Source organism: Chiloscyllium plagiosum, chromosome 33 (assembly GCF_004010195.1).
Source record: "Chiloscyllium plagiosum isolate BGI_BamShark_2017 chromosome 33, ASM401019v2, whole genome shotgun sequence".
Taxonomy (NCBI): domain Eukaryota; kingdom Metazoa; phylum Chordata; class Chondrichthyes; order Orectolobiformes; family Hemiscylliidae; genus Chiloscyllium; species Chiloscyllium plagiosum.
In genome coordinates this window covers 41,691,588-41,706,109 of record NC_057742.1, presented here as the reverse complement: position 1 = coordinate 41,706,109, position 14,522 = coordinate 41,691,588, and the positions used below count along the sequence as shown (strand labels likewise).

The window sequence follows — 14,522 nt, the reverse complement described above, 5'->3', positions numbered from 1 at the left end:
GTGTGTGTGAGAGTGTGTGAGTGTGTGAGTGTTTGTATGTGTGTGAGTGTGAGTGTGTGAGTGAGTGTGTGAGTGTGTGTGTGTGAGTGTGTGAATGTGTGTGTGAGTGTGTGTGTGTGTTTCTATGTGTGTGTGAGTGTGTGTGTGAGTGTGTGAGTGTGTGAGTGTTTGTATGTGTGTGTGTGAGAGTGTGTGAGTGTGTGAGTGTTTGTATGTGTGTGAGTGTGAGTGTGTGAGTGAGTGTGTGAGTGTGTGTGTGTGAGTGTGTGAATGTGTGTGTGAGTGTGTGTGTGTGTTTCTATGTGTGTGTGAGTGTGTGTGTGAGTGTGTGAGTGTGTGAGTGTTTGTATGTGTGTGTGTGAGAGTGTGTGAGTGTGTGAGTGTTTGTATGTGTGTGAGTGTGAGTGTGTGAGTGAGTGTGTGAGTGTGTGTGTGTGAGTGTGTGAGTTTGTGTGCGTGCTTCATTAGGTTGATCCCAGAGTGTGCCCTATGAGAAAGGGTTGAGCTGTTTGGACCGATACCTTTAGCAGTTTAGAAAACTGAGATGAGATCTCATTAAAACATGAGATTCTCACAGGGGTTGACGGGGTAGATGCTGAGATGATCTGCCTCATGGGGAAATTTAGAAGTGGGGGCACAATTTCAAATTATGGAACAGAATTGTTACAATACAGATGGAAGCCGTTCGGCCCATCAAGGCTGTATTAGCTCCTCAATTCAGCATCACTAGGTTGAAGTGGGCCTGCAGATGCTGGAGATCACAGTCTAGATTAGAGTGGCGCTGGAAAAGCACAGCAAGTCAGGCAGCATCCGAGGAGCAGGAGAATCGACATTTCGGGCAAAAACCCTGAAGGACTCCTGCCCGAAACATCGATTTTCCTGCTTCTCGGATGCTGCCTGACCGGCTGTGCTTTTCCAGCACCACTCTAATCTAGACAGCAATTGAGCGTCACTACCTAATGCCAATCCCTGGCTTTCTGCCTTGCACACTATTTCTACCCAAATAATCATCCAGCACATTTCAGACCCGAACTACTCACGGTATGAGAAAGATTCTTCACACATTACCCTTACATTGTTTACAGATCAACTCAAATCTGTGGCCTCTTGAGCGGACAGCTCCTTCCCATCGCCTCTGTCCAGCCCATTAATGATTTTGAAAACCTCTCTCAAATCCCCCATCAGCCTTCTACTCTCCAAGCACAACAGTCCCAAATTCTTTATCCTTTCCTGACATTCCTGAAACTGTTCTTGTAAATCACTCTGTACTCTCTCCAATGTACTCACATCTTCCCTATACTGTGGGGCCCACAGCTGTACATAGTACTCCAGCTGAGGTCTAATGAGTGTTCAGCGGTTCAGCTCTCTTGTATTCTATGCCTGTGTTAATAAAGCCAAAGATAGTGGTGTCAGCACCTCAGCACCTGTCCTGCTATCCTCAATGATCAGTACACAGGGACACCTGGGTCCCTCTGACACCTGCACCTCTGTTGGAATCCTAGCCCCTATTTTATATTGTCCTTCCAGGGTGCATCGACTGTGTACTGAACCTCATCCGCCCACTCCACCAACTTGACATTGTCCTTTTGGAGTCTCACACTGTCCCCCTCACTGCTTATAATTCTTCAAAGTTTGGTGTCACCTGCAAAAGTTGATATTGTTCCCCGTACACCAAGATCCACATCGATGAGGGCTGGTACATTTACACTATTTAAAAGGCATTTGGATGGGTATATGAATAGCAAAGGTTATGGGCCAAGTGCTGGCAAATAGAACGAGATTAGGTTAGGATATCTGGTCGGCATGGACGAGTTGGACCGAAGGGTCTGTTTCCATCTCTACGGCTCTGTTAATATATATCAGGAAAAGCATTACTAAGCCCTGGTGACCTCTCCCACAAATCTCCCTCCAGTCCAAAAGACACTTATTGACCAATTACTCCTCGTTTCCTCTCACTTAGCCAATTTTGTCAGAGATTTTACATCAGAGATGAGGAGACATTTCTTCTGTCAGAGCTTTGTTGGTCAACGAGTCCCATTGGCCCATGTAAATACGGAGACAATAGTGAAAAGAGACAAGGCCCCATAAGCAGCTAGAATAGGGGAAACTAAACTGGAAATAAAGAAAAGGCAGATACATCACACAAATAATTCTATCTTTCTTCACAGTAAAAGGCTCAAAAACATTCCCAAAGTCATGGCCCTGAAAGCTCTCAGGAGAATGAGGAACATGAAGAAATCAGTGTTAGTAAAGTAAGGGTGGCAGGATAAATGGAACAAAGGAATGATAATGGCACAAATCAGCCACCATACAATTCAACTGCACAAGAGGCTGAAAAAGCCTGCTGGCTTTTCCTTTTCCCACGTTTGATCAATAAATCCACAAACACAGGTACCAAATGCAAGACCCACTGATGTATGTATTCCAGCTGAGCTCAAATTCTCCACAACAGAATCTGCGAGTCAAGTCTTTTTATCATCTAAAGCACACTTTCCCCTTCCCTATGTTCAGTATCAAACCAGACTCTCAATAATCCTCTTATACCCTGAAGAAAGACAAGTTTTGCGATTGCTGTTTATGAATTGTCATGGCAACCAAACTGAAGCCGAGTTGGATGTGCTGATGCTTCCCCGTTTGTGTCTGTCTGTCACTGCAGGGCCTTTCACAGGGAACACTTTGTCTTGGGAAACTCGTTTAAAAAAAAACAAGTACAAAAACATCTTCCAGCCTACTTTAAGATCAGCAAGAAACAAACTTGATTATGGTAACTGCCTGCTGAAGAGATGTCTCTAACAGTGACTGAGTCACACAGATGTCTGCTGGGATCCTGCATACTGCTCAGACAGACCACACCTTCACCTGGGGAGAGCTGTCAAAATCCATAGAGTGATAACTACTGGAGAAGGACTGAGGCTTTCAAATACAAGTATTAATGAAAGCATGCAAACCTCACAGACAACAACCAGTTTTAAAGCAAAATGAAAACTGAGAAGTCTGGTCTGATTCCAGAACACATGACACAGGAAGATGATACCACAGAGGGCGTGTATCGCTAGTCAGCAGCTTCATCCACAGGCTTTCCTGTCCCAGAGTATTGCTGTTGGCAAAATGGTCCTTTGGCAATGTCACTTATCGCCTGCATATTGCACAGCAGGACAAAAGTGAGGACTGCAGATGCTGGATACCAGAGTTTAGCTCAGAGTGGTGCTGGAAAAGCACAGCAGGTCAGGCAGCATCTGAGGAGCAGGAAAATAGATGCTTCGGGCAAAAGCCCTTCATCAGGAATAGAGGCAGGGAGCCTCCAGGGTGGAGAGATAAATGGGGAGGTGGGACTAGGGAGAAGGTAGCAAAGAGTACAATAGATGAATGAGGGTGGGGATGGAGGTGATAGGTCAGAGGGGAGAGGGGAGTGGATAGGTGGGAAGGGGGATTGGCAGGTGGGACAGGTCATGAGGGCAGCTCAACACTGGAGTAGGGCCTGGCCCTTCAAACATGCTCTGCCATTCAATAAGGTCAGATTTTGTTACTCCACATTCCCACCTTCCCCCAAAACCTTTTATCCTTTCCTTAATCAAGAATCTATCTGCCTCCGCCTTGAATTTATTCAGGAACTCTGTTAGCACTCCTTTTTGAGGTAGAGGACTCCAAGGACTCATAACCCTCTGTGAGCGAAAATTATCCTCCTCATCGCTGTGGCCCTTAGGTGTAAATCTTCCTACAATAGGCTACGTTCTGTCAACACCCACCCTGCCAAGATTTCAGGGTATTAAATAGTTAAGTCAAGACCTGCCGTAACTCTTGTATACTCCAGTGGAAACAAGCCTAGCTTGTTCAATAATCCCTTCTAAGGCAAACTGCTTTTTCCCGGTATTCATCCAATAACATTCCGTGAACTGCTTCCAATGCATTTAAATCCTTCCTGAAACTAGGAGACCAACAATCTACACAGTACCCTAGATGTGGTCTCACCTGAATAATTGAAATATAGCCTCCTTACTTTTGTATTCAATTCTCCTCGCAATAAATAATATAATCCTATTAACTTTCCTAATTATTTGCTGTAACTCTGTACTAAATTATACTAATATACCAGGTCCTTACAAATGAAAGCTTGAAGAGGCACACTGCCCTTCTTGTCCTGTCTGAGGTTGAAGTAGTGGGAATCTTCCCATTGTGCTGACTGTAAGATGCCTTGACTGACTGGACTTGGGCCAGTTCAAGGATATAAAGGTCTCCAATTAGGGTAACCTTGCCTTGGTGCTGCAGTGTAAAATGGGTCACATTGATCCAACAGCTCCCCTTTCTTGTGGATGTTGGACGAAGACAAGCTCTGTTCGATTGACAAAGGTCATGGCACAGATAACAGCCGGGACATTCACACTGGTAGAGCGTTTTCCAAACGTAGAGTCTGCTTGTAATGTTGGAATAACATGCAAGGAGCTTTGCAGGGCAGCAGAATGTCATCGTGCTGGCAACGCAGGCAATAAAATAAATGTATTCAATTTTGAGGATTTGAGATTATCCATCACGATCAGAAATTACTTTGCAAAGAGTCAGGACTGAATGAGGAGGGAAACTTAAAAGCAATTCTCAGTGTTGACAGTTATCCTGCGAATTGCTCATGCTTATGGTGTAGATCATCCATTTTTGCTGAGGAATGCTGAAGGGTCGATTACTGACCTCACTTTATTACACAGATTTCAAAAGTTGCAATTTTTCCAGGTTGCTAAAGCAGAGAAAAACAAGGAAAGAAAAACAGACTCCAAAAGTTTTGGGTAAGTTTGGAAGAAGTTGGCATCACATTTTGGACCTGAATTTGCACAGACAGTGTCCAGGCCTTAGCCAGAGTGGCTGCAGATCCCCCAATCTTCATGTCCTTGCCCATAAATTGGGCATTGACTATTTTTCACAGAGTTTTATGGGGTGACTGTGGGGGCATTTTACATTTCTGCTATTCATGGAGAAGAAGCATATTTTTCCTTCAATCAGAAGATATTTTATCAGGATTTCCAAAACGTTCGTGGAGATCAGGCCTGGGATGGACGGTTCATTTTATGAGCAAAGGCTAAACAGGCAAGGAGTTGAGAAGACTGAGAGGGATCTCGTTGAGGCATATAGGAGCCTGAAGGGGCTTGACAGGGTGAACGCTGAGAGGATATTTCCCCTCGTGGGAGAGTCTAGTACCAGATGGAACAGTCTCAGAATAAAGGGGCACTAATTTAAGACAGAGACGGGGAGGGAATTCTTCTCTCAGAGGGTTGAGAGTCTTTGCAACTTCTTGCCACTAAAAGGTGGGGGGGGGGGGTCAGAGGTCATGTGTATATTTAAGGCTGAGATAGATTTTTAATTAAGGATTATGGGGAAAATGCGGGAAAGAGGGGGGTGAGGAATGATGGGTCAGCCACGATCCTATTGAATGGCAGGGCAGGCTCATGGGGCTGAATGGCCTCCTCTTGAAGGAGGGTTACACGCAAAACATTGACTTCTCCATCTCCTGATGCGGCCTGCCTTGCTGTGTTCCCCCAGCCTCCTGCCTGTCCCTCCTGATGCTGCCTGCCTTGCTGTGTTCTCCCAGCCTCCTGCCTGTCCCTCCTGATGCTGCCTGGCTTGCTGTGTTCTTCCCGCCTCCTGCCTGTCCACCCCGCTATTCCTTATGGTCTAAAATATAACTCATACTCTTTGCAATGTTGAAGAAATAGTTTAAAGCTGATGTCATTTGGAAAGGTGAGGGGCCCTTTGTGAGAGGCAAATGGTGGCTTTTTGAGAAGTCAAGGTTAGGATTGTTAAGGATTGCTATTAATTTGCACAAAAAGTCAATATGGCCTGCTGAACAACCGATCCATCAAGAATTTTAAATCTGCTGTTCTTTACATTTTGAAATAAACAAAAGCCTGCAGCTGAAAAAAAATCAGTTCCTGCAGCTTAAATGGATGGTTGCTTTTCAGCCAGATGTCAAAGCCTGATGCTTGTGGGTGGTATGGTGGCACAGTGGTTAGTACTGCTGCCTCACAGCGCCAGAGACCAGGGTTAAATTCCTGCCTCTGACTGACTGTGTGGAGTTTGCACGTTCTCCCTGTGTCTGCGTGTGTTTCCTCTGGGTGCTCCGGTTTCCTCCCACAGTCCAAAGATGTGCAGGTCAGGTGAATTGGCCATGCTAAATTGCCCGTAGTGTTAGGTGAAGGGGTAAATGTCGGGGAATGGGTCTGGGTGGGTTGCTCTTTGGAGGGTCAGTGTGGACTTGTTGGGCCGAAGGGCCTGTTTCCACACTGTAGGGAATCTAATCTAACCACTATGAAAGTAGAATTTCTCAATTCCCTCCATAACCTGTGGGTTCACAGTTTCATTGAGACAGCTCTAAGCAGTCATACACAGATTATCTGTCTTTGATGTGTGGCTTCAAAGATAAATGTTTGTTTGTTTTTAATAAGGCATCAGGTACTTGAAGACATTTTTGTTTTGTCTTTATTAAGTGTTTGAATGGATTTGCAGGTATTGTATTGACTTCTGTCAATACGTGTGCTTTTCAGTATTGTAAATTGATAGCTGAGTCTTTATCATATCTCATCATGGTTCCTGAGCATGGCCAATGGTGGACACTGGTGAGCTGGCATGAAGGATGTCAGGACAGAGGGTGGAGGATTAGGGATCTCAGTTTAGCACCAAGTTGGCATAGAGGCTAGTCATGCTTTTGGGGAGATATGGTCTGGAAGATATGAGGGGTCACTGAGCTTGAGTCGAGGGATATAGGTTTGGTATGGAGTGTTGGACATACAATGGGGGTGGATGTAACAGCTAGCAGGAGCGGGCATGGGGGGAATGCAAAATCCAAAGTGGGTAAGGGCTTGGTGGGTGGCTTTTTATTGTTTTGATTTCAATTGGAACAATGAGGTGTGCTTTCCACAACCCCCCCATCCCACCCCTTGGTAACCAGCATCCTTTGTGGCAGCATTGTGTTGAGGGGCAGAGAGACCACCCTCAGTTAGTAGCACCCCATCTCTATTCTGGAATGTAAACCAGGCCAGTTGGAGGGTTTCTTCTGTGGTTGGCTTATTACTTAGCCCACCATTAGTACTACAGTTCATGGTCCCCACTATCAGATTCACCCTTAAGCCAGAGAGATTTTTGTTTCAGTAACAAGAAACCTAAATAAGTCATGGTATTGTTCTAGCTCCACACAGCAGAAATATGAATGAACCGATGGTCCAGAACTTTGAACGAATGCTTCAGCAACATGAGGTCACTGCATTAATTAATTAATTAATCTGGATTTTAAAACTTAGCCTCAGTAATGCTGGTCGTGAACGTGCTTGCCAATAAGTGTCCATCTGGTTCAAGAATGTTCTGGAGAGATGGAGATCTGATTCAGGCTGACATGGCAACCCGCACGTCTGAAATGGGCTAGCAAGCTACAACATCGGTTGGACTGCTATGGAAATGTCAAATAAAAATAAAACTGAATGGATCATCCGACACTGATCTCGGCATCAGAAATGACGGAGGTGTGTCTGGTTTCGTTGATTTCGCAAAGTCCACCTGACCGAGGTGGAGGGGCGTTTTGTCAAAATCGAGAGAGCTGTCAGACGGGCTAATCCAGAAGACTGTCAGACTTGAGAGAGTGAGAGCTTCTCACCTTCATGGCCTGCACTACGTTGCCATGGAGCCTAATGAGGTCTTGTTGCAGCTTTGCACAAGTCTCACAATTCTCCTGTCTTCCCACCCTACCCTCAGCCCTTTTCACTGATCCACAAGTATTTATCAGACTGACGTCCAGATCTAGAATTAGGCAGGAAAAGACTTTCAGAGATTGACAAGGGTTTGATATTAAGTCTATGATTTAGCACAAACATCTGTTTCCACTTTACCCTTCTGTACACTTTCCCTGTTCAGAAGACAATGTCCTTCCCCACTGAAGAAGAATTGAGCTGTTAAATCAACCCTGGAACTGTTCCAGTGACCCTGATTTCTAACGCACAGCCCGGATGCACTTACCGTCCTTCCTGTAATATAGAAGTTCTACTTTCATCTCCTCCGATCCCAGTAAGGCTTGTGCCAGCTGTGCCATTGCACTTTCTGGCGTGGCCGGTCCAGTCAGAAAGTCACAGGTGCCCGGTTTCTGCATGATCTCCACCCTGGAGTAGCCGAACATTTCACAAAAGCCATCGTTGCAAAAGATAATGGCGCAATTTTTCATCCGAACATTGGTAATGAGAAATTTCCGATCTAGGAGGAAAAGAAAACACAAGAATTAAACTGTGACATTAATCAAATCCTTCACCATTAATAGTTAGTTGATCTGGAGACTTCAGGAATTAAGCATTAACCTTCCAGGCACTGCAATCCAGGAGAAAAAAATCAATGGCATATTAAGAAATTGTTCCTCTATTCCCTTTGAAGACTTTTGTTTATTAGTTTTGGAAATATTGAAAATGGAAAATAAAGCTCTTTAACCAGGTTATAGGAGATGGTAGTTCTTGCAGTGAAACTTCCAGCTAGACAGCCAACCAACTCCAAGCTCGCTTTTAGATTATGGACCAATGGGTGGACTCACCTACACTTGCATCTTTCAAATGATTGCTTTTATCTGTTTTATTCAATATTATCACAGTTAATTACTGATATAAGAAATAAAGGAGACGAGACCATAAAGTTGAAAGTTCTAAACTGGAGGAAGGCCAATTTTGACAGTATTAGGGCAAGAACTTTCAAAAAGGTGATTGGCAGCGCCGGTTCACAGGTAAGGGGATGGCTGAAAAGTGGGAGATCTTCAAAACAAGAGTCCAGAGATGGTATATTCCTGTCAGTGTGAAAAGCATGGCTGGTTGGCTAACGTGGTGCCAGTTTTTAAGAAAGGTAGTAAGGGCAGCACGGTGGCTTAGTGGTTAGCACTGCTGCCTCACAGCGCCAGGGACCTGGGTTCGGTTCCAGCGTGGGGCAACTGTCTGTGTGGAGATTGCACATTCTCCCCAGTGTCTGTGTGGGTTTCCTCCAGGTGCTCTGGTTTTCTCCCACAGTCCAAAGAGGTGCAGGTCAGGTGAATTGTCCATGGTGTTCAGGGATGTGTAGGTTATGTGCATTAGTCAGGGATAAATGTAGAATCATTGGGTAGGGGAATGGGTCTGGGCGGCTTACTCTTCAGAGGGTCAGTGTGGACTTGATGGGCTGAAGGGCCTGTTTCCACACTGTAGGGATGCTATCATTCTCCGAAAATCCATGCTGTTGGAGATAATCCTGAGGGACAGGATGTACATGCATTCGAAAAGGCAAGGGCTGATTAGGGATAGTTAACATGGCTTTGTGCATGGGAATGGTATCTGTCCAACTTAATTGAGTTTTTGAAGGATTGACAAAGAGCATTGATGAGGGCAGAGCAGTAGACACTGTCGACATGGACTTCAGTAAGGCATTTGACATGTTCCCATGGGAGACTGGTGAGCAAGGTTAGATCTCATGGAATAAAGAGAGAATTAGCCATTTGGATACAGAACTGGCTCAAAGGTAGAAGACAGAGGGTGGTGGTGGAGGGTTGTTTTTCAGACTGGAGGCCAGCAACCAGTGGAGTGCCACAAGGATCGGTGCTGGGTCCTCTACATTTTGTCATTTACAGTATATAAACAATTTAGTTTTGAGCATAAGAGGTACAGTTAGTAAGTTTGCAGATGACACCAAAATTGGAGGTGTAGTGGACAGCGAAGAAGATTACCTCAGATTATAACAGGATCTTGATCAGATGGGCCAATGGGCTGAGGAGTGGCAGATGGAGTTTAATTTGGATAAATGTGAGGTGCTGCATTTTGGAAAAGCAAATCAGGGCAGGACTTATACATTTAATGGTAAGTGTATAAGTGTTTCTGAACAAAGAGACCTTGGAGTGCAGGTTCATAGCTCATTGAAAGTAGAGTTACAGGTAGATAGGATAGTGAAGGCGGCGTTTGGTATACTTTCCTTCATTGGTCAGAGTATTGAGTACAGGAGTTGGAGGTCATGTTGCAGTTTTATAGGACATTGATTTTGGAATATTGTGTGCAATTCTGGTCTCCCTGCTATAGGAAGGATGTTGTGAAACTTGAAAGGGTTCAGAAAAGATTTACAAGGATGTTGCCAGGGTTGGAGGGCTTGAGCTACAGGGAGAGGCTGAACAGGCTGGGGCTGTTTTCCCTGGAGCGTCGGAGGTGGAGATTTACAAAACTATGAGGGGAAACATCATGGGCTAAAGAGCCTGTTCTGTGCTGTACTTTTCTATGGTTAGGGTAAGGAGACAAAGTCTTTTCCCTGGGGTGGGGGAGTCTGGAACTAGAGGGCATAGGTTTAGGGTGAGAGGGGAAAGATTTTAAAGGGACCTAAGGGGCAACCTTTCATGCAGAGGATGGTGTGTGAATGAAATGAGCTGCCAGAGGGAGTGGTGGAGGCTGGTATAATTACAACATTTAAAAGGTATCTGGATGGGTACATGAATAGAAAGGGTTTACAGGGATATGGGCCAAGTGCTGATCAACAGGACGAGATTGATTTAGGATATCTGGTGAGCATGGACAAGTTGGACTGAAGAGTCTGTTTTTGTTTAAAAAAAAAGTCACTTCTGATGGACTTTGGAAATAGAACCAGTCTGACTCAAGATTAGGATACTGACCTCACACCTTTAATGCATTGTCACTTAAAAAAAACTTTAAGTTATCTCAAGAATGTGACTTGATAGAAGTTCTGGGATTTACAAATGAATGAACCGAAACCTGCAATGCATTCTGAAAGATGGAAGACTTAACAGCAATCCAGGTTTGTTCAATATATTGTTTCAGTTGCATGACACTGTGATCTTTTACTATAAATTCTGTGTCTTATGATCCTGTTCCACTGCTATCTTATGAAGAACAGCACTCCAAAAGCTAGGGCTTCCAAATAAATCTGTTGGACTATAGCCTGGTGCTGTGATTTTTAAATCTGATAGAAACATTGCCCTCGGGAATGTACCAGGGAACAGCTGCTTGTCTGCACCATTGCTTCATTGAAGAAGGTGCAATGACTGGACACATTCTTTCCATTCATATCTGTGGCTTCTGGCAAGTGTAAATACCATATAACTTATCATCTTAAACTTATTATTAGCATAGTTCTTAACACACTCACGATTGTCCAGTCATGGGTCTGATTTAATGTTTAACATTATAGCCAGAGGTTTGCAAGAAGAGGCTGGGTGAGTACAGTTAGGATGCTGCCTACTGTAAATAGCTGAGGCTTCATTAACTGAGAATGATGAACATGAAGACTGCTTCCATTGTCATCCTGTCAGCATACACTCTTTGTGGCTTCTGTACAAAACTAAATGTCACTTTTAATCACCACAGTTGAGAATTCAGCTTAAATTACATGGAGAGATGTGCAGAGTGATTAATGGCCTTTCAGCTTGTTTGAATACACAGGCGATTCACTTCATCGAAAACCATTTCATTGGTAACTCATTAAAACCGGTTGGCTGTTCTGCAATAGACGGTCCTTTAGGACTGGGGTTTTTATTGAGTGCTATATTCCCTGTCTGCCCCCTCCTCCACCTCGACTGAAGCATTAGCCAGGAGCTTGCCCCACATCAGAGCTAGCCATTCAGACCCAGTTTAGGTCCCAATCCGAGGAGGTGATACTTTAGGAGCTGCTGGCCCCAATCTGATTGTAGTCCCAGCAGCATTCAGGTCGAAGCCCAAGCAGTTTATCCCTGCGGCCTGACCCTTTCCCTCCCAGGGGCAACAGAGTGCAGTGTGGCCATTAAAGCTCCATTAATATGCCACGTCAGAGCCTGACGACAGCACCATGGTAGGACTGATATCAAACGACGATCAGTCAGAATACTGGAAGGAGGTAGGGGGCTTGGTGACGTGGTGCAATGAGAACAATCTCTCTCTCAACATTGACAAAACTAAAGAACTGATCGTTGACTTAGATTAGTTTCCCTACAGTGTGGAAACAGGCCCTTCGGCCCAACCAGTCCACACCGACCCTCCGAAGGGTTACCCATCCAGACCCATTTCCCTCTAATGCAGCTAACATTATGGGCAATTTAGCATGCCCAATTCACTTGACCCACACATTTTTGGACTGTGGGAGGAAACCGGAGCACCCGGAGGAAACCCACGCAGACACAGAGAGAATGTGCAAACTTCACACAGACAGTCGCCTAAGGCTGGAATTGAACCTGGGTCCCTGGTGCTGTGAGGCAGCAGTACTAACCACTGAGCCACCGTGCCGCCCTATGACTTAAAGTCATAGCATCATAGAGATGTACAACATGGAAACAGACCCTTGGGTCTAACTCGTCCATTCCGACCAGATATCCTAAATTAATCTAGTCCTGTTAGCCAGCAGTTGCATATTGAAACCCTTCCTATTCATATACCCATCGAGATGCCTTTTAAATGCTGTAATTGTGCCAGCCTCCATCACTTCCTCTGGCAGCTCATTCCATACACGCACCACCCTCTGTGTGAAAACGCTGCCCCAAGGTGCCTTTTAAATCTTTCCCCTCTCACCCTAAACCTATGCCACCCTAACCCTACTCCCCAACCCCAGGGGAAAAAGCCTTGTCTATTTACCCTACCCATTCCCCTCATGATATTTATAAGCCTCTATAAGGTCACTGCTCAGCCCCCAACATTCCAGGGAAAACTTCAGAAAGAGTGGAGTTTGAAAGGGTCGGGAGCGTCAAGTTCCTCAGAGTGACGAAGATCGATAATCTGTCCTGGACCTCCCACGGAGATGTGGTGCTGAAGAAGATACAATGCCTCTACTTCCACAGGTGGCTCAGGAAATTGGGCATGTCCATAAGGATCCTCACCAAGGTGTACACATGCACCATTGACAGCATACTGTCCGAGTGCAGAGCGGCCTGGTATGGCAACTGGTCTGCCCTGGAGTGTTAGAAATGACAGAAGGTGATGTGCAGACCATCACGGAAGCCAACCCCCCTCCATGGAATCCATTGACACAGAGTGTTGCTGTGAAAATGCTGCCAAAGATCCATCGCACTCCGGTAATGCTCTCCTACACCCTCCTCTGTCAGGCTGAAGAGACAGAACATTCAGACCAGCAGATTCAAGAACAGCTTCTTCCCTATTGGTATTAGACTGATGAATAGACTCTCCAATTTCAAATAGTGTTGGTCTTGTGAATGTTGATCTTGCCTCGTGCAAGTCCTGTGCAGTGTAACTTGTATGCCCTACTCTGTCAAAGTATTTTCCACCTTACGATCTGTACGTCCTGGCTTGCTATGATCTGCTCTACTTCAGTACACATGATAATAAATCAAATCAATCAATCAACCAGAGAACTGACCCCCTTGGGCAGATGGATGTCTGGGACCTCCTTGTCTGCTGTTAAATAAGAGTCAGGATGGGGGTGGGCAGGAGACAGTGTGTCTTTCATCACTTGGTGTTATGCCTACATTCAAGAGTTTGAATTCAAGACAGACGGGTCAAGCAAAAAACAAGGTCAAAAACTATGTTCAGGTGTGGGTTCTCTAAAACTCGGTTTACTGCAGATTAACACCAACCACATGGTAATCTCAGATATACCAGACTTTAATCTTACTGCTACATTGTTAAGTCCTTGAACTCTACTGGTCTGACATCTTCTATTTTTCTAACCTACTCCACTGATGCTGCACAGTTGGCTCAGTGGTTAGCACTGCAACCTCACTGCCCCAGGCACCTGGCTTCGCTTCCAGCCTCGGGTGGCTGAATGGAGTTTGCACATTCTCCCCGTGTATGCAAGGATTTCCTGCGGATGCAACTGTTTCTTCCCACAGTCCGAAGATGTGCCGGTTAGGTGGATTATACGTGGGAAAAGCAGGGTTATGGGGGTTGGTCTGGGTGGGATGCTCTTTGGAGGGTTGAAAGGAGACCTGAAGGGCTGAATGGCCTCCTTCCACACTGTAGGGATTCTATGATTCACACTGTGTCATTTATACCCAGCCGGGACAAGTCTGTGACATTACTGCAAGTTGCTCTGGGTCTTACTGCCCTTACACAACAGTTGAAAGACTATGATGGTGGGAGGCCCCAAAATCAAGGAGATGGCAACTCCCTTCTTGACAACGAAGGAACGGGTCTTTGACATCCATTAGCCCAATATATCAGGCAGGGTTTGGGGGCTGACTTCCAAATTGGGTGCTCCAGAACAGGAATGGGAAAGTGTCTACACGGCTAGATTCTCCATTCCATCCACTGCTCACTGGCAGTCAGAGACTCATAGAGTCGTAGAGATGTAGAGCACGGAAACAGACCCTTCCGTCCAACCCATCCATGCTGACCAGATATCCCAACCCAATCTTGTCCCACCTGCCAGCACCTGGCCCATATCCCTCCAAACCCTTCCTATTCATATACCCACCCAAATGCCTCTTAAATGTTGCAATTGTACCAGTACCCACCACATCCTCTGGCAGCTCATTCCATACACATACCACCCTCTGCGTGAAAACGTTGCCCCTTAGGTCTCTTTTATATCTTTCCCCTCTCACCCTAAACCTATACCCTCTAGTT

At 45.4% G+C, this 14,522-nt stretch overlaps 1 protein-coding gene across 1 annotated transcript in view; it reads right to left on the bottom strand.

Annotated features, from left to right (window-relative positions):
• Positions 1–14,522, bottom strand: part of kcnh6a (potassium voltage-gated channel, subfamily H (eag-related), member 6a) — a 134,717-nt gene that overhangs the window by 79,942 nt on the left and 40,253 nt on the right. The window contains exon 2 of the mRNA XM_043674643.1: positions 7,990–8,220. Within this exon, the coding sequence (XP_043530578.1) occupies positions 7,990–8,220 (231 nt within the window). The remainder of the gene's footprint in view (positions 1–7,989; positions 8,221–14,522) is intronic.